Genomic DNA, 27,764 nt, shown 5'->3' with positions numbered 1-27,764 from the left:
ATATGTGCTTAAAGATTTTGATAAGGTTGAAATAAAAAAAAAATAGGAAAAATTATTTGTCTTAACCTCTCCCTCCTAAAGCTAAGGAGGTGAACTTCAAAATTTTAAATGAGATTTATCCTACTAAAGAATTTTTAAGATTGAAATGTAATTTTGATGTGAATAATTGTGTTTTTTGTGAAAAACATATTGAAAATCTAGAGCATGTCTTCTTTGATTGTGATCTGGTGCCCCTTTTGGAGTGAGGTGCAGAATTGGTTAAGGTCTAGGAGGGTTGAACTCCCACCTCTCACGTGGAAGTTAATTAGGTTTGGTGTTTGTCTGGAAAACAAAGATTGTGATTTTGTTATTAATTTCTTGTTATGTTTTGGAAAGTTTTTCATTCATAAATGCAGATGGTTTAAATCTAAACCCAACTTTAATCACTGGATGAATGAGGTTAAACTCTTGTGCAAACCTTTAAAATTTGTTAAAAATCAGAAAGCCCTTAAACTGATTTCTCTTTTGGATACGTTTAAATTAATTTAAAAAGTCCCTTTTTATTTATTTTTTCAATTTATTTATTTATTTATTTTTTTTTTTCTATTTAATTATTGGTTTGTTCATAGTGTGTTTTCTGTTCTTTGTACTAGCTATGCTCAACCTATGGCTGAACAATTGAGGTTATATTCAGAGATTTGTTGATGTACCTTGTTTGTTTGTGTTGTTGAAGGATAACAGTAGTTATTTGAGAAAATTGTTATGTATATTTTGATAAGTCACTTGTGATTTGTATCCTTTTTTTTGGCAATAAAGATGACTTTATTAAGCTTTAAAAAAATCTTTATCTTTGAATCACGAACTTCAGTAGAGTCTATAAACTGATTGGCCGTAAAATGAACCAATCACAAGACATCTTATAGGGGGGGGCACCTGGGGTGGCCAATCGAATTTCAGGGAGGCCGGTGCCCCCTGGCCACCACGTTGACCCGCCCCTGCTGGTTACACAGTGTACCAGATGCTGCTAATGAAAAAACTAAACTTAGTTTAACCACTAAGAGGTCACAGAAGTACTGAAAGACAGTGGACAGGCTCATATAAAGGGAGAGGTGATGTAACATACATGTTGTTCAGGTATTCAAATAGATTCATCTAGTGCTGGAGTCTCTTGTTTGATCGAGTGTGTGTTGATAAAGTGATTTTTCAGGAGTCACTCAAATGGAAGTTTCTTGAAGACAAGACTTGAGGAGAGTCAAGAGCACCGACATCAAAACTAACTCTAATAGAGAGACAGCTCTTCTTCAAGACACTCGACTCCTCATTTCTCACAAGAAAATGGAGAAAACATTCAAAAGAATAAAGGGAAGATTCTCCCTCCCTCTTTCTTTCTATTCTTATTTGTTTTGAACACACAATCACACACTTTACTTCAATACACTCAACCACACAGCACAATTTCACTCAATATCAAAGAACTACAATTCACTTCACAGTCAAACACTTCTTCCTCTCTCCATGGAAAGACACAAACTGAGGGGTTTTGAAGTGTCTCAGTAACCTGTAACATCTGCCTCCACTAATTATCCCTCATAATGAAGCTCATTAGTGGCTTGTACATCTGAAACAACACCAGCAGAGGGAGACAAAGAGAGAGAAAGTGCTGCTCCAAAACAGAAAATCCCTGTTGAATTACACAGAGATGGATCAGTAGTATTCAATAGTACACTTATCATATGACTTCAGAAGAAATGGATTTAATCACTGGAGTCGTGTGGATTACTTTTCTGCTGCCTTTATGGGATTTTTGGAGCATCAAAGTTTTGGTCATCATTCACAAGCATTGTATGGACCAGATGAAATATTCCTCTAGAAATCTCTGTCATTGTCTACATTCATTTCCATTTAATCCATGAACATTTATTATCTCTTCATGTCGTCTCTGGGGAATCTGGGTTCTCCATTGCGGACGGTGATCCAAACCAGTCTAACCATTTACCGTTACCTCAAGATTATATAAACACTCCAACATGTGAAAGAGAATATATAATATTGGGTCACTCAATGACACAATGTGCTTATTTGTATGTTTTTCTCACAGTAATCCAGACTGTATAATGTCAGTGAGAGCTCTCTGAAGAAATCAACTCTATTAATTCTATTGATTGATGTCTGTTTTACTCAAAGAGGGTATTTCCGAGAGAGTCACTTTGCATTGGCATCACACGCTTCAGTGATCAGAGAGTGTTTATAACTGTGAGTCAAACACTTTATAACACACGGCTGTTTTTCAAGATACAAAACCAACAAACACAAAAATGAATTTCTTCATCTTTATTTGGATTCTGGGAGCTTTTATTCCAGGTAAACATCAAATGAAATCTTCTCACTGATTTACTGATTTTTAAGACTTTCATATACAGTCAATTTAAAGATTTTCATCAAACGTTATTTTCTCCTGATCAGAATCCAGAGGAGTCACTGTAACTCAGACTGAAGTTGTGACTAAAACTGCAGGAGAAGAAGTCACTATAAAGTGTAAAACTGATCCTGCAATATATAGCTGGGGTTTATCTTGGTATCAGCAGAAACCTGGAGAAGCTCCAAAACTCATCATATATAGCGTAAATGATCGGTATGGTGATAGTTTTCAGCGATTCACTGGAAAAGGACAATATGGTGGAACTGATTTCACTCTGACCATCAGTGGAGTCCAGACTGAAGATGCAGGACATTATTACTGTCAGAGTTATCATGAGATCAGTGGCAGATATCTGTTCACACAGTGATAAAGAGTCGTACAAAAACCTCTGTCAGTCACACTGCACTGATACACTGACAGATACTGCAGCTGCTCACACACACACACACACACACACACACACACACACACACACACACACACGCTCACACACACACACAGAGAGAGAAACTGAGTTCAACTCGTATTTGCATCTTTCATAAATATTTCATTTAATATCTTTAAATACGTCAATTTAAAAAAATATTCCCTTCTGTCACTCTCACACAGTACAAAAACTTTACCAAACTGAATTTCTGTCCCGTACAAATATAAAGACATACAGCACCCTAAATGTCTAACGGAGCTGCACTAATGAACATTCCCACACTCTGTTAAGTGAACGTCTCTTTAGACTTAAACGGTCACGCTTCTAGTTAAGCTGCATTAGTCGTGTCATACAGTACATGGGACAAAACAGGCCACAAAACTGAAAGTGAATGAATAATACAAGTTTATGTATCAAGGGATTATTTTGGATTAGTCTGTTCAACATGGTCTGAGGCGTTCATGTTTGGTCTCATTTAGGAAAATTCCAGTCAGAACAGACTCATTAGAGCTCAAGTAAATAACAGCAGATTAAGTGAACTTGTTAATGAAATCTAGGATCTCTTCTGTGTGACATGAGTGGACGTCCAGCCAATAGAAGAATCCGTAAAGACAAACACAGGGACCATGTCCTATCCAAGTGCAAAACATTGATTCAGCAGGTAATAGACTTGGGAAAAGGGGAGCTTCTGAATATTTCTGGCCATACAGTGAACCAGATGCTGCAAATGAAAAAACCTCCTATAAAGCTCCAACATCTGTATGAGAGGTTTGAGGAACCGGATCAGAACATCATGATTCTGTAGAAATGTGGACCATGGCAAAACTTGAAAAAGGCATTACTCAAGAACCACAGAGATGAACTAGATGAGAAGTTGATGAAAGATGAGGCTGCAAACATTGCCTTCATCATGGTGTCCACCACAGGGATCTCCATTAAGACACTTTAAAGCTAAAGATAATAGACTTGTGCAAAGGTGAACTTGTTCATATTCTGGTTACCAGGGGCGTGTCTAGAGCATTTTCAATGGGGGGGCAATGCTGGGGCACTGCCTCCAAATGGGGTGGTCGCCAGTGACCAAAAAAAAAGCTAAATTCTACAGTATATTACGTAAATCCTATTGATTTTTATTGTTTTTTAAATTGAATAAAGTTACTTGTAAACAAATGTAGTAATAAATAGTTTTTTGTCATCCCTGTATATATCCATTAAGTTAAATTTGAGAGCCAGTGTTTATTATATTTAGTGTTTTCATAAAACTAACAAGTTTATAAAATAAAAGCAATTTTAATAATGAGCAATTTTAAAAACCCAGAAGCAGAAATGATGTCAACTATTTTCTTTTAATTAGTTTGGCCATTACAATATATAGTAGTTTTATTCACAATCTCTTTCAAATAATAATAATTAAAAAAATTATTCCCCCACTGTAATAATTCAAATGGTTTGGCCAAAACATCATAGTGTTTCATTCAACATTTCTTTCAGATTCATTTACAAAAAAGCTGAGTAACACAGAGTTAGAGTTTTAGCACTGTAACAGTTCAAATGAAAACACCACAGTTTAAAAATAAAATATGGAACCATTACATTGTGCTCTGCTAATATATTAAAGAACAGTCTTTAGTTTAGAAACAATAAAAACAGTAGCAGAAAGAGAGGAAAACAGTCGAAAAAGAAAGAAGGCAGACCTCAACTAAAACAGCTGGATTCTTCTGTTTCGGTGGTGACTGGCAAGCTCAACATTATTATTTATAATGGTTGCAGAGTTATTATCTATATTGATTAAAAATAATGGTATTGAAGGTATTTCAGTGTTGGATAGACATATACTTATAAGCCAGTTTGCTGACAATACAACATTGTTTCTAAAGGATGAATATCAAATTCCATGAGCTTTACATCTCGATTAACCAGTTTTCTAAAGCTTCGAGGCACATTTAAACCTAAACAAATGTGTAATGTTAACACTGCATGAGTTTCCTTTGCAGTCATTATCTAATATACAAATTAAAAGGGAAGTTAAATATTTGGGGATTATTATTTCTAAAGATAAAGATGTTATGGAGAATAAAAATGTGTTGAATGACATAGATAAAGTCCATATTGAATAGATGCTGCAGAGGGATCGTACACTTTTTGGAAGGGTTCTTTTATCTCAAATGGATAGTTTGTCCAGACTCATCTATCCAGCCTTCTCCTTGCCCATATTGATTAAATTAATAAATAAGGTGAATTTTAAATTTATTTGGCTGAAATAAGTGTCAGTACATTAGAAAGGAGGACATGATTAAAAAATATGAAGACGGTGGGGTGAATGCTATCGATTTTGACATTATGAATGGTGTTTTGAAATTGAAATGGTTAAAATCCTTCATTCAAAATAGCCACTCTTTTTGGTTTATTGTCCCCAATACTATCTTTAACAAACTGGGGGAATACACTTTCTGTTATGTTGTGACTTTGAGTGCACCAGTTAAACTTTCATCCTTCCATCAGCAAGTGCTGCTCTATTGGAAACTATTGTTCAAACATAACTTCACTCCTCACAACACTGCAGTGTGGAATAGTAGATATATAAAGTTTGGCAGAAAATCTGTATATCTTGAAGAATGGATATCTAAAGGGATTTGGGCTATTGCCCATTTCTTGGATGATAATGGAAATGTGTTACTGTATAGAGAGTTTTGTGAGAAATGTACCGTTAATATGTTTAATAGAATGATTAGAGCTATACCACTTCCGTTAAGATTAATGGTTGAAGAAGACATGTTGTACTCCAAAATCTCCCCAGTACTGAGACCGCTCTCCTTAGAAGATTCTGATTTTGTGATAAAAAATGTACAAATAGAGTCATTAGAATTTTTGTTTTTACAGGCTTATTACCCAAACCCAATTAGACGGGAATATGTGCTTAAAGATTTTGATAAAGTTGAAATAAAAAAAAATAGGAAAAATTATTTGTCTTTTCCTCTCCCTCCTAAAGCTAAGGAGGTGAACTTCAACATTTTAAATGAGATTTATCCTACTAAAGAATTTTTAAGATTGAAATGTAATTTTGATGTGAATAATTGTGTTTTTTGTGAAAAACTTATTGAAAATCTAGAGCATGTCTTCTTTGATTGTGATCTGGTGCCCCTTTTGGAGTGAGGTGCAGAATTGGTTAAGGTCTAGGAGGGTTGAACTCCCACCTCTCACGTGGAAGTTAATTAGGTTTGGTGTTTGTCTGGAAAACAAAGATTGTGATTTTGTTAGTAATTTCTTGTTATGTTTTGGAAAGTTTTTCATTCATAAATGCAGATGGTTTAAATCTAAACCCAACTTTAATCACTGGATGAATGAGGTTAAACTTTTGTGCAAACCTTTAAAATTTGTTAAAAATCAGAAAGCCCTTAAACTGATTTCTCTTTTGGATACGTTTAAATTAATTTAAAAAGTCCCTTTTATTTATTTTTTCAATTTATTTATTTTTGTTTTTTTTCTATTTAATTATTGGTTTGTTCATAGTGTGTTTTCTGTTCTTTGTACTAGCTATGCTCAACCTATGGCTGAACAATTGAGGTTATATTCAGAGATTTGTTGATGTACCTTGTTTGTTTGTGTTGCTGAAGGATAACAGTAGTTATTTGAGAAAATTGTTATGTATATTTTGATAAGTCACTTGTGATTTGTATCCTTTTTTGGCAATAAAGATGACTTTATTAAGCTTTTAAAAAATCTTTATCTTTGAATCACGAACTTCAGTAGAGTCTATAAACTGATTGGCCGTAAAATGAACCAATCACAAGACATCTTATAGGGGGCACCTGGGGTGGCTAATCGAATTTCAGGGGAGGCCGGTGCCCCCTGGCCACCACGTAGACCCGCCCCTGCTGGTTACACAGTGTACCAGATGCTGCTAATGAAAAAACTAAACTTAGTTTAACCACTAAGAGGTCACAGAAGTACTGGAAAGACAGTGGACAGGCTCATATAAAGGGAGAGGTGATGTAACATACATGTTGTTCAGGTATTCAAATAGATTCATCTAGTGCTGGAGTCTCTTGTTTGATCGAGTGTGTGTTGATAAAGTGATTTTTCAGGAGTCGCTCAAATGGAAGTTTCTTGAAGACAAGACTTGAGGAGAGTCAAGAGCACCGATATCAAAACTAACTCTAATAGAGAGACAGCTCTTCTTCAAGACACTCGACTCCTCATTTCTCACAAGAAAATGGAGAAAACATTCAAAAGAATAAAGGGAAGATTCTCCCTCCCTCTTTCTTTCTATTCTTATTTGTTTTGAACACACAATCACACACTTTACTTCAATACACTCAACCACACAGCACAATTTCACTCAATATCAAAGAACTACAATTCACTTCACAGTCAAACACTTCTTCCTCTCTCCATGGAAAGACACAAACTGAGGGGTTTTGAAGTGTCTCAGTAACCTGTAACATCTGCCTCCACTAATTATCCCTCATAATGAAGCTCATTAGTGGCTTGTACATCTGAAACAACACCAGCAGAGGGAGACAAAGAGAGAGAAAGTGCTGCTCCAAAACAGAAAATCCCTGTTGAATTACACAGAGATGGATCAGTAGTATTCAATAGTACACTTATCATATGACTTCAGAAGAAATGGATTTAATCACTGGAGTTGTGTGGATTACTTTTCTGCTGCCTTTATGGGATTTTTGGAGCATCAAAGTTTTGGTCATCATTCAAAAGCATTGTATGGACCAGCAGAGACGAAATATTCCTCTAGAAATCTCTGTCATTGTCTACATTCATTTCCATTTAATCCATGAACATTTATTATCTCTTCATGTCGTCTGTGGGGAATCTGGGTTCTCCATTGCGGACAGTGATCCAAACCAGTTTAACCATTTACCGTTAGCTCAAGATTATATAAACACTCCAACATGTGAAAGAGAATATATAATATTGGGTCACTCAATGACACAATGTGCTTATTTGTATGTTTTTCTCACAGTAATCCAGACTGTATAATGTCAGTGAGAGCTCTCTGAAGAAATCAACTCTATTAATTCTATTGATTGATGTCTGTTTTACTCAAAGAGGGTATTTCCAGAGAGAGTCACTTTGCATTGGCATCACACGCTTCAGTGATCAGAGAGTGTTTATAACTGTGAGTCAAACACTTTATAACACACGGCTGTTTTTCAAGATACAAAACCAACAAACACAAAAATGAATTTCTTCATCTTTATTTGGATTCTGGGAGCTTTTATTCCAGGTAAACATCAAATGAAATATTCTCACTGATTTACTGATTTTTAAGACTTTCATATACAGTCAATTTAAAGATTTTCATCAAACGTTATTTTCTCCTGATCAGAATCCAGAGGAGTCACTGTAACTCAGACTGAAGTTGTGACTAAAACTGCAGGAGAAGAAGTCACTATAAAGTGTAAAACTGATCCTGGACTAACTAGCAATGATTTAGCTTGGTATCAGCAGAAACCTGGAGAAGCTCCAAAACTCATCATATATTACATAAATTCTCGGTATGGTGATAGTTTTCAGCGATTCACTGGAAATGGACAAAGTGGTGGAACTGATTTCACTCTGACCATCAGTGGAGTCCAGACTGAAGATGCAGGACATTATTACTGTCAGAGTTTACACAGCATCAGTGGCAGTCTTGTGTTCACACAGTGAAAAAGAGTCGTACAAAAACCTCTGTCAGTCACACTGCACTGATACACTGACAGATACTGCAGCTGCTCACACACACACACACACACACACACACACACACACACACACACACACACACACACACACACACACACACACACACACACACACACACACACACACACACACATGATGCTCTTTGATACAGTGGAGGAACTAGAGTTTTATATTTGGGGTGGCCACTGCTACTTTCAGGGTCCACACACACGCACACACACACACACACACACACACACAATGTTGGTTTTCCATGTTTTATGGGGAATTTCCATAATGATTTTTATACTGTACAAACTGTATTTTCTATCCCCTAAACAAATCCACCACTTAAATATATAAATGTAAAAAAATGTGGTATGTATGATTTACAGGTATTGATAGTAATAACACACACACACACACACACACACTCACAGTACTCACATAGAGGAAAGTATTGGGTCACTCTGTTTGTGTCTACAAGTGTTGAACATCTTAAATATTTTCAGAAAATAAAACTTAAGTAGCAAGGAGACAAGAAACAGTATCATGTGTCTGTTACATTACATGCTGAGTTTAGTTACAAAAAACCTCACATTTACAAACAAATACATAAAAGAATTTCACACAGTTCTTACAGAGAGGAAATAATTTACAAGTGTTTATAAGTGTTGAACATCTCCTGACAGGTCTGGCTCGCTGTCTTTCTCAGAACAAGAGGTCTCTGTGTCATCCCTTCATACATCTTTTTATAACACAAGAACAATTGGTGTATAATCACAATATAAATGCCACAGCCATCAACAACAAGAACACACATGAACCAACATTTTAAACGTCCAAACCTGTATGACTGACCTTCTTCTGCAGAACACAAAAGAAGATATTTTTAAGCATGTTGGTAACCAAAACAGTTTTGGTTCCCATCAACTTCCGTAGTATAGAAAAAAAAATACAATGGAAGTCGACAGGAACCCAAAACAATTTGGTTACCAACATGCATCAAAATATCTTCTTTTGTGTTCTGCAGAAGACGGTCATACAGGTTTGGAATGGCATGAGGGTGAGTAAATGATTATGATATTATTTTTGGGTGAACTATCCTTTTAATCTAACAAAATCATCTCAACGTAAATTCCTGAACTTGGCATGTGACTGCCTGTGTCTGGTAGATGCTCTGACCTGCTGGTGGTCCTGAAGTCTGACCACACTGACTCTGACTAGCCTCAGCTAGGGAGCTGCTCTGGGGTCCAGTGGTGATGCAAGGGCCAGGGTCTGTTTGTACCTGACCTGCCTGTTTGTGCTTCTTTAAAAAGAACCCTCCCTTTAAGAATATATCTCTCCCTTTCTTTTCATGTTTAATTGATCCTGTGCAAAAATATGACAGCCTATGGTTACATCTAATCATCCAATTACCAAAATCTTTATCTTAATTGCAAATCCTCATTTTTATAACTGTACATTAAAATCAACTATCAGTCTAAGTTACCAGTTTGATCATTGCTAGCCCTCCTCTGAACTGAAGTAACTGAACTAGCTAATCGATTTCAAACTGCTAAAGGTTTACTCGCTGAAGCTGTATCCTACTTCCCCACATTAGCTAAACATCTGTGTACTGTAACTTCCATACTGCACGATATATGCATGTATTACTGGTGCAGATGTAATCGTAAGGATTGTTAAATGCTTAAGTGCTAAACTGCGAAACGATCTCTCTAATGTGATTAACCTGTAGCCTATTGGAGCCTTATTAACTCACACAGCGTCTCATAAAATATATTCAGCAAACAAATATGATGCTAAACCTTAACTTACTTTTAATATGACGTTTTCTTATTCTACTGTATCTTGCAACTATATTCTCTCGTCCTCGGCTCGTCGTCCATTTGAAAATTATGCGCGCTGCCTGCGAACATAAAAAACAAAAAACTTCTTTTGACAAGAGGTTAAATGAGATGTCAATCAGCATCAGCAACTGCCAGTAGCGAATAAAAAGTTGGGGTGGCCAATCAGATGTCAGGGGTGTCCAGTGCCACCCCGGACACCCCTCTGGCTCCGCCTCTGCCTCCAGCCCAGGCTCACTACCCTGTAATGGTAAACGAGATAATCAGCTGTAACATAGTCACATCCAGGTTTGTACTTGATGTCGTAGTCAAACGTCATTAGTCTAGCTGACCACCGAACAATCCGAAGTCCTGCTCGTCCCTGTCCCTTAGAAGTGAGCAGGGTTGTGAGAGGACTGTGGTCTGTCCGTAACGTAAAACGTAGCCAATTTTGCCAATTCACACCCTAACGCTTCTTTCTCAATTGTAGAATACTTGCGTTCTTGCGTGTCAAGGTGCGTGATGCAAAAGCAACAGTCTTTTCAGACCCGTCCAGGTGCATTTGAGTTAGAACAGCGCCCAGACCATAGTTAGAGGTGTTGGTTGTAATGATAGTTTGTAACTCAGGGTCAAAGAGCGACAATGCAGGGCTGTTAATTATGAGGTCTTTAACCTGCTCAAAACTGGTCTGTGCATCAGATGTCCAGGTGAACAAAGAAGATCCTCAAAGTAATGCTCTGAGAGGCTCAATCACTGCATCAGTCAGGTATGAATTATGAGTACCACGATGTGAGCCCAAGGAAAGACCATAAACTGGGAATATCAGTCGGTCGTGGTGCATGTAAAACTGCATGAACATGAGAAGCATCTGTCTGAAGTCCTTCAGCTGAAATTGTGTTCCCTAAAAATGACAGCTCTGTCTGTCTTGTGACATTTCTCCAAGTTCAGTTTAAGTCCAGCTGCTTCAAGACGTTGAATTGCTGCATTCAAGATCCTGTCGTGTTCCTCAACAGTCTTTCCTGAAACAAAGACATCATCAAGGTTACATTGAACACCTGTAAGGCCTTTAAGTATGGTCGACATCAGTCTCTGAAAGCAACTTGGCCCTGACGCCAGTCCATATGGTACTCTTTAGTAACGGAATAAGCCTTCATGAGTAATGAATGGACTGCGGCTATCTTCATGAACCAATACTTGGTGATAGGCGCTTTGAAGGTCCAGTGTTGAAAAAACTGTTGACCCCCTCAGTTCTGCGAACATTTCTTCCATGTGAGGAAATAGAAAACTGTCCACCACTACTAACCATGAACATGAACAGCATGAGGGTGAGTAAATTATGACAGAATTAAAATTTTTGGGTGAACTATCCCTTTAATCCTTCCACAGCACGAACAACATAATGAGAGACTTTGAGTGTGTGTTTGCTATTAGACAAACCATCTAATGATCTTTGAACAGACCATAATATGATCAGATGTCACAACAGGTGCTCTCCACCATTACAAAATCTGTCCAACCTTGTGGACCTACAGTACAGAAAAAAGTCTTCATCTCGTGTTACAGATGAGCTGGTGCAGTTTATTAGTTGCATATGTTTTATGAAGATGTCACTTAAATAACTTCATAACTGTCAAACGACTCAATAGAGCAGAAGTGAAACTGGTGTGTTCCAGTTCAGATCATTGAACCAATCAAACAGTGAATCTGAGAGTGTGAGGTGAAAATCACATTTGCATTGTCAGAGTTGAATGATTGTGTTTCTCTCAGAATAGAGCAGCTCTGTCTCCAGTGAACATGTTCAAAACACAATTTTACTAGTTTAGTTTTACCAGCAATCGCACCTTTTCAGAACTGTCCCATAATTCAAACGTTTCTCTGTTCGTAAAAGACACTTTGGTTAAAGTTCTGGAACAGCAAACAAAGAAATAAAACATGATGAGAACAACATTCCTCATCGGGACAGAGAGTGCAATTGCCCCCTGTAACTGAAGACTTCAAGCTGTTCTCATTAATTTAGTAAATTAATTATTATAACTTTATTCATTGAGCAGTTATTCTGATTTGCAAATTCACACTGAAGACATTGAAGCTGACAATGTGAAAGGAGATTGATATTTCACTGCAGAAGAACCATCATTAAATGCTTAAATAAAGGTACAGTGCATGTAGATTATTGTTCCCAAAGAAAAACAATTCAAATGTATCTTTATGAAGTTTGCAATAGGACCTTAAAGTAAACTGATGTACCCAAAACAATATACTACTGGTAAAAAGGGTCCCTTGAGGATGCTGCTCCAGTGACGACACTTGCAGATCATGGATCTGATTTCACTCTGACCATCAGTGAGTCCAGACTGAAGATGCAGGACATTATTACTGTCTGACTTATCACTGGATTGACAGTAAAGGTTTATTCACACACCGATAAAGAGTCGTACAAAAACCAGTGACTAACCTGATACACTGACAGATACTCACAGACACACACACACACACACACACACACACACACACACACACACACACACACACACACACACACACACACACACTTACACACACACACACACACACACACACACACACACACACACTCACTTGGTGTATCAGTCACACTGAGTGCTGCTTTAAATCTAGAGGATTCTGATGAATGTAAAAAAGTGGGAGTTCGTCCGGGATCGATCAGATTTGGATTGGCTCGAGCAACTGTGTTTGATTGAATTAATGGGATGGAGAGAACTGTAAAGAAAGGGACAAACACACAAGAAATAAATGCACAGTAACATATGCCTACAGGGTGTAACACCAATCCTGCATGGATACAGGAGTCATTTTTGTCATAATGATGTTTCTGTCATTCATACACAGCTCAAGCATCATTAACAGAAAAACTGAAGATTCAGACAAACAAATCAACAATTTTGATCATGTCAGATGCACACACACACACAGACACACACACACACACACACACACACACACACACACACACACACTCACACACACACACACAGACACACACACACACACACACACACACACACACACACACACACACACACTCACACACACACACACACACACTGTTCAATCTCATTTGACTTTGGTTTAGACTCATTTTAGTTTAGACTCATTTGACTTTGTTTAGATGACAAAAGCTGAAGCAGTAAAACAGAGAGATTGAGGGATATTTTTAAGGAATAACGCTTGACAAATTCTCAGTTACGTATTCTCTGATCTGCAATACGATTGGTTTTTTGAGGTCATTTAGTGAGTTTATGTCACATGATCATAATGTATATTAGACTGACAGCATATAAGCTGTTGGAGATCTTTTACATGTCTTTGCATATTCAGCACATGCTTCAGTGATCTGAGAGTGTTTATAGTGTGTGAGTTTAACACTTTTCTTCATTAAAACTGAACAAACAACAACAAGAATGAATTTCATCAGCGTCTGTATCTGGACACTCGTTCTGTCTGTTCAAGGTTCAGTTGAAATATTAAAACTCAATGTTATTTACATGCTTGTGTTTGGTAGAAAATCAATATATTCTGTATTTTAAAGTTTCATAACTTTCTTTTCTGATGAACTTTCTTTAACAGAAATTACAGGACAAATTTCTGTGACTCAGACTCCAACAGTAACAACTGTTCAACCAGGAGAATCCATCACTATAACCTGTAAAACCAGCCAAGGAATTGGACGGATTTCCATTTCGGAATGTCCGCAATGTCTCGCCTGGTATCATCAGAAACATGGAGATGCTCCTAAACTCCTCGTTTACCACATTAGATCACTGCAGTCTGGAACTCCATCACGATTCAGGGGCGGTGGATCTGATTATGGAACTGATTTCACTCTGACCATCAGTGGAGTCCAGACTGAAGATGCAGGACATTATTACTGTCAGAGCAGACATTACATTAGTAATATCTGGTTGTTCACACAGTGATAAAGAGTCGTACAAAAACCTCTGTCAGTCACACTGCACTGATACACTGACAGATACTGCAGCTGCTCACACACACACACACACACACACACATGTTGTGTTTCCATGTTTTATGGGGACTTTCCATAGACATGGGGGCAGTGGTGGCTCAGTGGTTGAGGCTCAGGGTTACTGATCAGAAGGTCAGGGGTTCAAGCCCCAGCACCACCAAGATGCCACTGTTGGGCCCTTGAGCAAGGCCCTTAACTCCAGGTTGCTCCAGGGGGATTGTCCCTGTAATAAGTGCACTGTAAGTCGCTTTGGATAAAAGCGTCTGCCAAATGCATAAATGTAAATGTAAAGGTAGACATAATGGTTTTTATACTGTACAAACTTTATATTCTATCCCCTAAACCTAACCCTACCCCTAAACCTAACCCTCACAGAAAACTTTCTGCATTTTTACATTTGCAAAAAACATAATTTAGTATGATTTATAAGCTGTTTTCCTCATGGGGACCGACAAAATGTCCCCACAAGGTCAAAAATTTCGGGTTTTACTATCCTTGTGGGGACATTTGGTCCCCACAAAGTGATAAATACACGCTCACACACACACACACACACACACACACACACACACACATGTTTGTGCTGCTATCCTTATGAGGACTCTCCATAGACGTAAAAGTTTCATACTGCTAAAACTACATATTCTATCCCCTAACCCTCATAGAAACATTTTGAAATTTGTATTATTATGTTTTTGTTTATATACCGTTTAATTTACATTAATATTTATGTATTTGGCAGACGCTTTTATCCAAAGCAACTTACAGTGCATTTATTACAGGGACAATCCACCCAGAGCAACCTGGAGTTAAGTGCCTTGCTCAAGGACACAATGGTGGTGGCTGTGGGGATCGAACCAGCAACCTTCTGATTAACATATTTGTGCTTAGACCACTATGCCTCAACGTAGTTTTTTGAGCTGTTTGAATTACAGGGACACTAGGGTGTGCTCATAAACCATATGTAACAAGGTTAAGGTTGGGAAAGGAGGAGGCGGGAACCGGCGGAACAATCAAAGTAATATTTTAACTTAAAGAAAAAGACACAAACACATAAACACACACAAGGAAGCTGCATGTCTCTCTCTCTCTCTCTCTCTCTCTCTCTCTCTCTCTCTCCCGAACTGTCGCATTTTGCTGCACTTAGGCCCGGCATCTGATGCTAGTGTGGGCTGGTGCATATCATAGGTGGGCATTTGGGATGGGGGAGGAGTTACTCAGACTACTAATTTAATGTCTTTAATTGGCGTAACATGGCATAATTGTCAAGATCATAAGACCCAATATAACTATATGTGGCAGGCGTATGGCAGGGCCGGGTCGTGATTCTGCACACCGCCCCTAATTGATTGAGAGGGATAAAGGCCGACTGGAGACTGACGACAATGGAGAGAGAGATTTACAGACTGTCCGAGCCCTGAGTGTGTTTGTCTTTTAGTTTATCATTAAAATATTATTTATATTGTCAAGTCGGTTCTCGTCTCCTCCTTTCCATTACCCCTTTACACTATATTTGACACTTTATCCCCAAATTAAAAATATATTGAAATAAATAAACTGATAAACATTGTATATAATTATACACACACACTTAGTTTACTCATTGTAACATTAATAGTTGTAAAGATAACTACTATTGGTATTATATTCATTCATTTTCTGTTATAGCGTCATTTCATGTACTCATGTATTCATGCTTTGAAACAATGACGACAGCCGCTCCTCTCCAGGCTAACCGAGTCAAATCTCCGACCCCAGCGGACAGAACGCCCTCCGCTTTTCTGGCGCACCTGGGGACATTCCTCAGCCCCTAGCAGCGGTCCTACCACTCCAGGAGATCGGGAGTTACTTCCTCCTCCTCATGGACTGGCGGTCTAACCTTGACCCCTCCGCGTTTCTGGGGGACGGCAGGGCTCTCCTCCGCCCCTGGCAGCGGCTCCATCGCTCCAGGAAGTCGGGGAATCCAGTCCCCACTCGCCCCGGGGATGGCGGCCGTTCCCCGCGTCCGGGCGGTCGGGTTACTCCGTCACCCGGCAGATGGTAGCGGCGCTCCCCTGGATGGACGGTAGTGTCGAGGACTCTGCGACAAGCAGTCCTCCTCCCTCCCGGGTTTTCGGCACCAATGTAAGGGGGTTACGATGGGCAAGGAGGAGGCGACAACAGGCTTGTCAATATTAATAATCATTTAATGGAAACTTAAACCAAAAGCACAAACATAAACACACACATGACGGACATGCCCGTAATTCTCTCTCTCTCTAACCGTCGTCACCGGCCACCTTTATCACTCGCGCGCCCCATCAGGCTGACTGAGGACCGGGCGTGCGACATTCTAGCCCGACCCACCCCCTCCGCTCCACAATCATCTTAAATGATGAGAATTCGTTCTGTTTGACAGAAATGTAATAAGCAATGATACTGCCCTACAAAGGTAATGAGTTTGGCCTTTGTAGGATAGCAAAGAGTATTGATATGTTTACCAGTGAAACTATATGTGTAAATTAATTTAGAGAATGCAGGAATTTGGATGGATGGATGTGCAATGACAAACAATAAACGAAACACTTTCACAGCACTGTAAAAACATGTAGAAGAGACAGAATCTCTCGGGAGCGGGTCTGAAAAGTCCATCCTGCATAGACCTCAACTTTATAATTCATGTCCAGTATTTCACCAACACCTGCAGCATGATTTTGGGTATCTGATGTGAGATATGTGATGAGACGGAGTCTGTTATACATTAACAGCAGTCACATGGTCACTGAGACAGCACCAAGATTCTTCATTAAAAACCCAAACATTACACAAAAATATCTCTTATTACCATTCTCGCACGCGTAACGTCTCGGACTCTCTGGTTTGCAGCAGCCGCTTCTTGAGTGTGTCGCTGCTTTCGGCCAATGACATTTCTGGTGCTGTTTTGTGATTGGTTGTGCAGTCTAAAGCCCGCCCTCAAAGTCTGCAACACACAGACTTGCTTTTGACCAATGCACAAATTGGAAAAAAATATATATTTTATTTAAAACTGTGTTTCCCAAATGTTTGATTGGGTGGGCAAGACTCAAGTTTGGGTAGGGTCTGCCCACCCCTGCCAATGCCTACATCTGGTCCCGGCTGCACTTATCCCTCTCCTCGGCTCATTAGCCCAATTGTGGGCGGGTGTGCGTTATCAAGGCTCGGCCCCGCCCTCCTCCTCGTCACATCATATTTATAGCATAATATCCCCTTAAATACTAGTTTGTAACCTATAAAAATGTCATTGTAAACCACACACACACACACACACACACACACACACACACACACACCAGTGAGCATTGGCATCACTGATAAGAATTATTAAATTAATAATACCAATAAATTATATCATTAATAACTTTAAACTTTGTTTCAGACTTTTGTACCCCACAGTATTTCTCTCCTGCATGTTTATATTTCAAAACCTCTTAATAAATTGTTTCATTTACTGAGAACACTGTGTGTGTGAGTTTCTTCATTTGACCACATGATCTTGTTTCATAAAGTCTCTGCAGGTGTTTTCATGGTTCATTGAGTGAAGTTTATTTATAAAGTGTGTGAACTGAACTGGCAAATGACCCAAATAATGTGAATAAATCAACTTTTCAAATACAAAAGACAGAAACTTTACTGAATATTATTTCATTTATTGAATTTTGACAAGAGAAAACAGCAGAAGAACAAAAGCACACATATACTTGTCTGAATAGAAGTCACTGTTAGTCTCCATGTGAGACATGAGTGAGAAGAGCAGAAGAGAATCAGAGGATCTACTCAGAACACTGATCTCTCCTCACTTCTCTAATGACTGACGTCTGGCCTTGCCGTGTGGCCTCACATCTCACTGTGACCACCTTCATCCACTCGTCCTGAGAGAGAGTCAGACTGCTGCTCCAGCTGTACAGACCGCTTCTCCTGCAGGACCCCAGCACTGCTCTTCTCAGTCCTGCTGCTCCGGTCCACCTTCCAGTTCAGGCTCCAGTCTGAGGGGAAGCCCTTGTTGGCCACACACATCAGTGTTGCTGTGTTCTTTGTGGAAATCTCTTCACTGGAGGGCAGCAGGACGCTCACGGCAGGACCAGTGTTGCCTGACAAATACACAAAAGACAAATTAGAAAAATTCAAAGATTTCTCACTCCAGCTCAAAACTAAATAAATTACATTGATAGATATTTTTGTAATGATAGAGTACTTAATAATAAATGTCAGTTTGATCGGTCGGATCAATAAATTTGTATGTTTGCAGATAGATTTACACAAAAGTTGAAGAATGTTTTTCCGTCATATATTTCTCTTTACATTAAGAAACAATGAAAAGAAAATCGCCCGACCTCAACAGTACCACACAAAATATTCTGAACAATAATGAACTTTTAACAGATAGTTTGATGGAAATTAGTAATACTTTATATCTTCCATATTACATTAATAAACATTTCATATTGAAGGAGCATTTTTATGAACTCTTGATAATGTGAGAAATTTAAATCATGAACAGCAACAAAAACTGAATCACATCTCACTTCTGTACGAGCAACAAACTCACAAATAAATTACACAAAGTGTCTTAAAATTTCACATTAATATCCTGAAAACAGACAAATTATTCAATGAGTCTAATCAGGTATTGCAAAAATAATTATAAATAAAAAATCACAAAATTAGGGAGTTTTTTGCTACATTTTCTGGTTTAGTCACAAGTTGGAAACAGAAAAATATTTCATCAAAACAATTTAAAAAAAGTGAGACAAATCCCTCAAATCATAGTGTTACAATCATACATAAAACACACATTCAACATTATTATAAACACACATTCAACATTATTATAAACACACATTCATCATTATTATAAAACACACATTCAACATTATTATAAAACACACATTCAACATTATTATAAACACACATTCAACATTATTATAAACACACATTCAACATTATTATAAACACACATTCAACATTATTATAAACACACATTCAACATTATTATAAAACACACATTCAACATTATTATAAAACACACATTCAACATTATTATAAACACACATTCAACATTATTATAAAACATATGAAACATTAAAAGGATGATTTGATGATTTACTTACTGCCAACATCCAGTCTGGTGCCGCTGCCGAAAGTCCACCACAGTGATACAAACTAATAGAACAGCTGCACAAAAACCTCTGAGCGCTTCACTAACTGCACTTTAAACACATGATCACAAACACATCTTTACACAACACACATACAAACACACTTTCACTTCTTACTGTCATTAACAACTCATTCAAAAGTGCAACATTGCATTATAACATATATATTACATTGTAATAAACAGTTTTTATCACTCCACTGACTCTATAACTCATTTGATTTAGTTTGATCTCCTGAATGCTCGTGAAATATCCACAATGAGGAAAAATCCAGAGAAGTTCCACTGATTGAAATGTATTTAATAAATCAGAAATAAAGATGTCAATAATTTGTGTATTTTCATGTATGAATTGTTTGTCATTGCTGCTGTTCTCCTGTAACAGTCACATTTGCTGGTGAGAGGAAACAGTTTTGAATGTCCCGCCCCTCTGATTAAAGCACAATATCAGACTGTCTGTTAGTCAGGACTGTCAAACCAACATCACTGTTCCTTCAGTTCTCACTCATTCACAGTAAAGATGACAGCACACTCTCATTATCTGCTCTCTTCTGCTTTTCACTGCTGGTGAGATTCATTTTAAAAGTCTAATTCAAGCAGCGATCATTAAATCAGAGAGGAAAGATTTTCTCAGCAGTCGGATTTTGAGTCTGGAAGTAACTTTGGCTCTTAGTTTAAGTGTGTTTGAATGTTGTGAATGTGTTTGTGTCTGTAAATGTTCATTGATGTTTCTGTTGTGGCAGGTTGTTTCGGTGAGATTATTCTGACTCAGAGTCCCAAAGTGAAGATGGTGTCAGTGGGAGACAGTGTCACTCTCAACTGTGTGTCCAGCTCTAATATTGGGTCTTATTTAGTCTGGTATCTGCAGAGATCTGGAGAATCCCCCAAACTCCTGTTCTCTAGTGTTGGTAGCAAAGCGTCTGGAGTTTCTGACAGATTCACTGATGGGGGATCAAACACAAACTTTATGCTAAATATCAGAAATGTCCAGACTGAAGATGCAGGAGATTATTATTGTCAGCAGCGTAAAGAGTTTCCACTCACACAGTGATAAAGAGTCGCACAAAAACCTCCTTCAGTGAAAGAGGAACTGCTGATACAGACACAGTAACTGTGAATTTGACATTATCAATTGATCTGAGCAAAGTGTTTAATATATAAGTTCAAACTGGATCTCCATCTGGATTCAGTGGATCTGATAGTGATTTCAGTCGGACCATCAGTGGAGTCCAGACTGAAGATGTTCAGTGTTCAATTCATGCATTATTTCACTCAATACTGCGGCTTTGTTGTGTATTTATTGTCAAGTGTCACAATTATTGCAATAATATCTGTGCCAAAGTTACTCAATGATTATATTGAAATAATATTTTAGTTGATCTTCTATTTGTTTTATTTAGAGCAGATATAGTTGTTAGAGGGATTTTATGATGTCATAATGGTCATGTTACAATGTAAAGTTCCTCCTATGGAGCGTGTTGTCACGTTCCACTTTCCTCTTTACAGGTAGATGACAATAAAAAAACACTAAGCTGTATTCACGAAACAAGTCCACATATTTGTGCCAGACATGTGTGAAATTAATGTGAATTAAGAAAAATACTCTGAACCCCAAGTGCATTTACACAAACTTAATAAAAACAGAAAGTGTTTGTTTGTGTCGCGCTCTCCCCTAATAAAAGTGTGCCATTATATCAAAATGTGTCATGGAAACTGAACTGTTTATTTTACTCTCCTTTACATGTAAAACACCAAACAACTAAAACAAACAAGTTTCGGGGGGTCTGGATATCTCAGTGAGTATTGACACTGACTATCACACCTGGAGTCGTGAGTTTGAATCCAGGGTGTGCTGAGTGATTCCAGTCAGGTCTCCTAAGCCAGGGGTTTTCATACTGGGGTCCGCAGACCCCAGGGGGGCCGCAAGAGGGAGCTAGGGGGTCTGCGAAAAACTTGACAGAAAAAACATATATATGTAAGATTATATATTTCTTTTACATAATTAATTTTTTAACCTAAAGATGTTAATAACCAAATCAACATACATTTTTGTGATGTATAAGAATGGTTCCTTGTAACGTGTTTATCCCAAAATACTTTATGCTATTTACGTTTTGCACTTATAGTAAGGTGAACGGAGCAATTAGCTGCTAAGTACATGCTCTACAAGCGATGGAAAGATTTTTGAATAATCGCACTCCTGCAAGCAGTTCAGTGTCAATCTGACTTGGCCAAAGCTAAACAAAAGACTAGACAATATGACAAATCTTACATTACGCTTGGTTTTACCTGTATGTTAAAGCAGGGAGTCGAGAGACCCCAGTGTGTTCTCTGTCAAGAGATTCTCTCCAATGAGTGCATGAAACCATCCAAGCTCAAACGCCATCTACAGCAGAAACATCCCAGTGAGGCAGGAAAGTCCACTGACTATTTCAAACATCAGGAGTTGTGTTTGGCCCGGCACACTAGTACTTTTCAGCAGCAAGCATCGGCCCCGAGAGGAGTTTAAAGGCATCATATTTGGCATCACTCCACATCAGCGTGCTAAGAAGCCGCACTACGATTGGCGAAGCATTATTATTACCAGCTACTAAAGACATTGTCAGGGAGTTATTTGGAGAGGAAGCGGCACGAAAAGTAGATTGTGTGCCTTTATCGGAAAATACAGTGAGCAGACGCATAGGTGACATGTCCAATGATAGCAGACGCAGCTTTTAGTACAACTGCAAGCCAGTGAATATTTTGCACTGCAGTTGGATGAAAGCACTGATGTTGCTTATCAAGCACAGATTATGATCTACATTCGTTTCCTCGGGTAGGACAAATTTATCGAGGAACTTCTTTTTTGTAGACCCCTTGAAGGCAGAACCACAGGGCAGGACATATTTAATATGATGGATCAGTTCATGACGGTCAATTCAATAGACTGGTCTCGATTGTGTTGGCGTGTGCACTGATGGTGCTGCCGCTATGACCGGTAAGCGCAGTGGTGTGGTGACCCTGATCAAAGAGAAAGCCCCAATGCTGTTGCCACACACTGTATGCTTCACCGTGAGGCTCTTGTGGCCAAACGCATTGATGATGATTTGCATCTCATGCTGAGGGATGTAGTTAAAACTGTGAACTATATAAAATCACACCTCTTGAAACACAGACTATTCGGTTTACTCTGCAAAGAAATGGGTGCTGATTACGAGAGCTTGCTGCTTCACTCAGAGGTACGCTGGCTTTCCCTCGGTGCTGTGTTAAATCGCATGTATGCGCTGCACAAAGAGCTGAGAGAGTTTCTCTCAGGTGAAAAATCAGAGCTTGCCAGCTGTTTTGAAGATGTCTCATGGATACTGAAGTTGTCATACATGGCAGATTTTTTCCAGCATCTCAGTGTCCTCAATCAGAGAGCATGCAAGGGCACAATGTTCACATACTGAACGAACAAGATAAGGTGGGTGCGTTCACGCAAAAATCATCTCTATGGGAAAGCAAACTGACAGAGGGATTTACAGAAATGTTTCCTCTCTATAACCAGGAGTGCATCTCCCCCACTGCTGACAACATCACACCCATAATCCAGTCTCACCTGTCACATCTTCAGGGATATTTTAAACAATATTTCCCAGATTTGAACAACACCCACCTGGACTATGTTAGAAACCCATTTGCACCAGGAATTGGCACTCATCTGGATCTAGCAGCCCAAGAGAAACTGATTGATTTGACAAATGAGGGAGAGATAAAAACAAAGATCCCCTGCCTTCCTCTGTCAGAGTTTTGGATGTCTGTGAGAAAGGACTACCCTGTTTTGTCTGAGAAGGCAATAAAGTGTCTTTTACCATTTGCCACAACCTACTTTTTGTGAAGCTGGACTTTCAGCACTGAAAGTACTTCAGTCCAAGCACCGGGCCCGTCAGGAGGTCGAAAGTGACATGCTTCTGGCTCTCACTAAAATGAAACCACGCATTGACAAACTGTGTAGAAGCCACCAGGCTCATCCATCCCATTAGGACATCTTGAATCAGTGAATGTGGTGTTGTTTAGTTTGATTCACATGTTTAAATATGCAAATGCTGCCCTGCAGGTTTCAATGTTCATCTACCAGTGCATTAATACTGTGAAAAAATGTACCCTGTTCAGTTAATGTATATATGTTTTGATTCTTCAGAAATACAAAAATCTACAGAAGCTACATATAATTGTTAATTGTGAGAATTATTTTTGGCTATAGTGAGTTGCCAAATAATAAAAGTAAATTGTTATTGAAACAGCATTTCATATTTACGTTTATTGTAATATGAATTTAAATATGTCTTTACATTATATACAATTATTTATCCAAAAATACATAGTTACCTTTATATTTTAGGTAAGGGGTCCCCAGAATGTAATCATCATATTTGGGGGTCCTTGTGATTAAAAAGTTTGAAAACCCCTGAACTAGATGAGAAGTAGATGAAAGATGAGGCTGCAAACATTGCCTTCATCATGGTGTCCACCACAGGGATCTCCATTAAGACACTTTAAAGCTAAAGATAAGATCGTGTGTTTGCTTGCTTGTCTGTTTGTTTTAAACTGTGTAAACAGTCCACGTTTCAAAGAGCAACATGCTTTTTAAGATAATCGTTGTGTTCTGGATTTTAAAATGCGCTATAGACTGTGTGTCTGCGTTGGGAGATGGAGTGGATTCGGAAATCTAAGGAACAATGGACTAATGAGGACAATGTTTTATAGCCATAAAGATCTGATGAGATTCCGACACAATGTTAGAACCCTACCAAAGCTCCTTCATGAACCTTCTGAAATAATCTGCTCCATCCACACAACAAACAGAAAGAAGAAAATAAAGCGGAGGGGCTCCAGAGGCGAATCCGAAATAGACTTAAATCTCGTGACAGTCGGGTTTCCTCTTCCTACAATAACCTTAACTAATGCTCGTTCAGCTTCAAAATAAAATGTCCGAACTCACAGCATTGGTGAAATATAATAGAGACTTTAAAAGAGCTAACCTGATCTGCATCACGGAGACATGGCTGACGGAGGCGATTGACAACGCACACTTGGAAGGATACTCATTAATCAGTCTGGACCGCGACAGTGCCAAGTCAACTAAAACAATTGGAGGAGGACTATGTATGTTCAGTTAGCAGCAGGTGGGCGTAATAATATTACGATACGTGAAACTCATTGCTCTGCTCACTATGAACTATTGACTGTCTCTTTTAGGCCATATTATTTGCCTCGTGAATTTGGACAAATAACAATTATTTTAGTTTATGTGCCTGGACCAAACTTTGCACTTGCTGCCGAATGCATAGCTGCTAGTTACAACAGAGCTTTGCAATTCTGCCGAGGACCCAGTCTTCCTGCTTGGAGATTTTAATAAATGCAACGTATCTACGTTGTTGCCAAATCTTGAGCAATATGTAACCTGTCCGACAAGACTGGTTAAGACTCTGAACAAATGCTTCGGTAACGTGGAAGGTGCATATGTGCCAAAACTACATCCACCGCTGGGACGTTCGGATCACAACGTTATTCATCTGTTACCAAAATACAGGCAGCTTTTAAAGAGGACCAAGCCTGCCGTTCAGCAGGTTCAAACGTGGTCCAGAGACGAAATAGAAACGCTAAGAGGCTGTTTTGAGTGCACTGAATGGGACTTATTTTTTAACGATGATGACTGTTGTAGTAATCATGAATTGTTGAATGATACAATAACCTGTTATGTTAATTTCTGTGAAAAATTCAGTGGTTCAAACAAAGAATATCACAGTCTATCCAAATAATAAGCCGTGGATTAACAAAGATTTGAAACTTTACTTAAACATGAAGAAAATAGCCTTCTTGCAGAATGATCAGCAGAAAGTAAAAGAGTTCAACAAAGCAGTAAAACATAAGATAAAACATGCACAGAATGAATATAAAGAGAATGTCGAAGAGAAATTAAAAACAGGGAATGTAAAAGACGCATGGAGGGGTCTGAATACAATGATGGGTAGACAAAAGAAAAGAATTCAACAATGTGAAGAAGACCCTCATTGTTTTGCAAATAATCTTAATATTTTTTATTCACGATTTGATAATGATTTTAACGATAATTTGTCTGCTAGTAATGAATTAATGATGACCATGACTCAATCACAGCCTATGATTATACAGGAGAGGGAGGTTGTCATAGTGCTTCATAAAATTAAACCGCATAAGGCACCTGGCCCAGATGGCCTGAAGGGGAAAGTCTTGAAAGAATGTGCAGCACATCTTGGTCATGTGTGTACAAGGTTGTTTCAAACCTTCCTGGACAATGGTTTTGTACCATTAGCCTGGAAGAATTCCATTGTCATTCGGTGCCAAAAATACCTAATGCAAAATCTCTCAAAGACTTTCAGCCTAATCGCACTCACATCTAATCGGTGTAAATGTATGGAGCGCATAGTATGTAAGGAATTGTTATCCCAAATTGAGACATGCATAGACCCCTGCAATTTGCCTATCGGGATAATTGGAGCACTGTGGATGCCTCCCTTACGCTTTTAAATAAGGTTCAAAATCATCTAGACAACTCAAATTCCTATGTTCGAATACTCTTTATGGATTTCTCATCCGCTTTTAATACTGTCCAACCTTATCTTCTTATTAAGGATTAAGGAGTTTTTAAAAGGTCGCCCTCAGCGAGTTTGTGTTAATAATAATGTTATGTCGGATTGCTTGGTTCTAGATACTGGGGTACCGCAGGGATGTGTACTGTCTCCAATACTTTTTTCCGCATACATAAATGAACTGAAGTGCAATGACGATAACCTTACCCTTATAAAATATGCCAATGATATAGCATTGGTCTCATGTCAGAAAGAAATGAACTGCACCTCATATTTTGAGTACATCGACAGTATCATCCGTTGGTTTGAGAGCAGTTCTTTACATCTTAATATCGAAAAGACAAAAGAGTTATGTTTGAGAAATCAATCAAGAAGAGTAGATTGTCACGAACCCCGCTCCCTCGCTCCGCCCCCTTGAGCTCGTACGCTCTTTTTCCTCCCTCGGGCTTCCACGCCCGTTTTGCTCGTTCGAGCTTGCACGCTCGTTTTTGCTCCTACTCAGCTCACATGCTCGTAGGCAATCTCCCTTCCTCGAGTTCCTCACGCGTTTCCAATCCCCCAGAACATTATGACCACCTGCACTCGCGTCATCTGCACTCCTGCACATTAGTCTCACCTGCACTCGTCTCATCACCTGTTCATTGTTTACACCTGCACTCGTCACTATATATATATCACTACCCTTTCGCTCTCACGGTTGTTGGTTATTGTATTTAGTTTCCCGTGTCTTTGCCTCCCGCTAGTCTCGTCTAGTTTTGACCTCCTCTCGTTCACCTCTTAGCTTGCCAGCTCCCCTGTTTAGTCCTTCCCGCTACTCTATTCTGTTCACCCCGGCTTTGACCCTCGCTCCCCTCGACTACTCTCCCGGATTTGCCCCCTTTACTCTCTTTGATTCCCCGGCTTTTGACCCTACGCTTCCCTCGACAACTCTTCAATGGATTTGCCCATTTGTACTTTTGCCTGCTTTTATTGTTGACAATAAAAGCAGTTTTTGACTTACATTGTGCCTGTCTCATCTTGTGTGTGTGTGTCCGGGTTACATAGATGCTGCATCTGAATATAAACCAGTTGTCATAAAAGAAAAAACTGTAGAGCAAGTCTCGAATTTCAAATATTTGGGTACAATTATAGATGAGAAACTTAATTTTGAAAGTAATGTGGAGTATATTCATAAAAAGCACGACAACGCCTGGGTCTCCTTAGGAAACTGAGAAGCTTCAATGGTAGTCAGCAGACACTAACTATGTTGTATCGATCAATGATTGAGAGTATTCTGACATATAACATTATTTTATGGTACAGCAATCTAACACTGAAACAAAAGAACAAACTCTCACAATGATAGCAATGATTTAGCTTGGTATCAGCAGAAACCTGGAGAAGCTCCAAAACTCATCATATATGACATAAAAAGCTTCGGTATGGTGATAGTTTTCAGCGATTCACTGGCGGTGGATCTGATTATGGATCTGATTTCACTCTGACCATCAGTGGAGTCCAGACTGAAGATGCAGGACATTATTACTGTCAGAGTGTACATTACATCAACAGTAAATATGTGTTCACACAGTGATAAAGAGTCGTACAAAAACCTCTGTCAGTCACACTGCACTGATACACTGACAGATACTGCAGCTGCTCACACACACACACACACACACA

General features: G+C 38.7%; 1 pseudogene and 1 gene segment (V, D, J or C); one reads left to right on the top strand and one right to left on the bottom strand.

Annotated features, from left to right (window-relative positions):
• Positions 1 to 7,918: 7,918 nt before the first annotated feature.
• Positions 7,919 to 8,492, top strand: LOC127641853 (Ig kappa chain V region 3368-like). The segment is given in 2 exon segments: positions 7,919 to 8,067; positions 8,170 to 8,492. Coding segments are annotated over 2 exon segments (369 nt in total).
• A 9,502-nt stretch (positions 8,493 to 17,994) lies between these two features.
• LOC127641852 (Ig lambda chain C region-like) lies at positions 17,995 to 19,636 on the bottom strand (annotated as a pseudogene).
• Between the last annotated feature and the right edge of the window lie 8,128 nt (positions 19,637 to 27,764).

This window comes from Xyrauchen texanus, unplaced genomic scaffold, assembly GCF_025860055.1.
Source record: "Xyrauchen texanus isolate HMW12.3.18 unplaced genomic scaffold, RBS_HiC_50CHRs HiC_scaffold_199, whole genome shotgun sequence".
NCBI classification, from domain to species: Eukaryota; Metazoa; Chordata; class Actinopteri; order Cypriniformes; family Catostomidae; genus Xyrauchen; species Xyrauchen texanus.
This window is presented reverse-complemented; position numbering and strand designations above follow the sequence as displayed.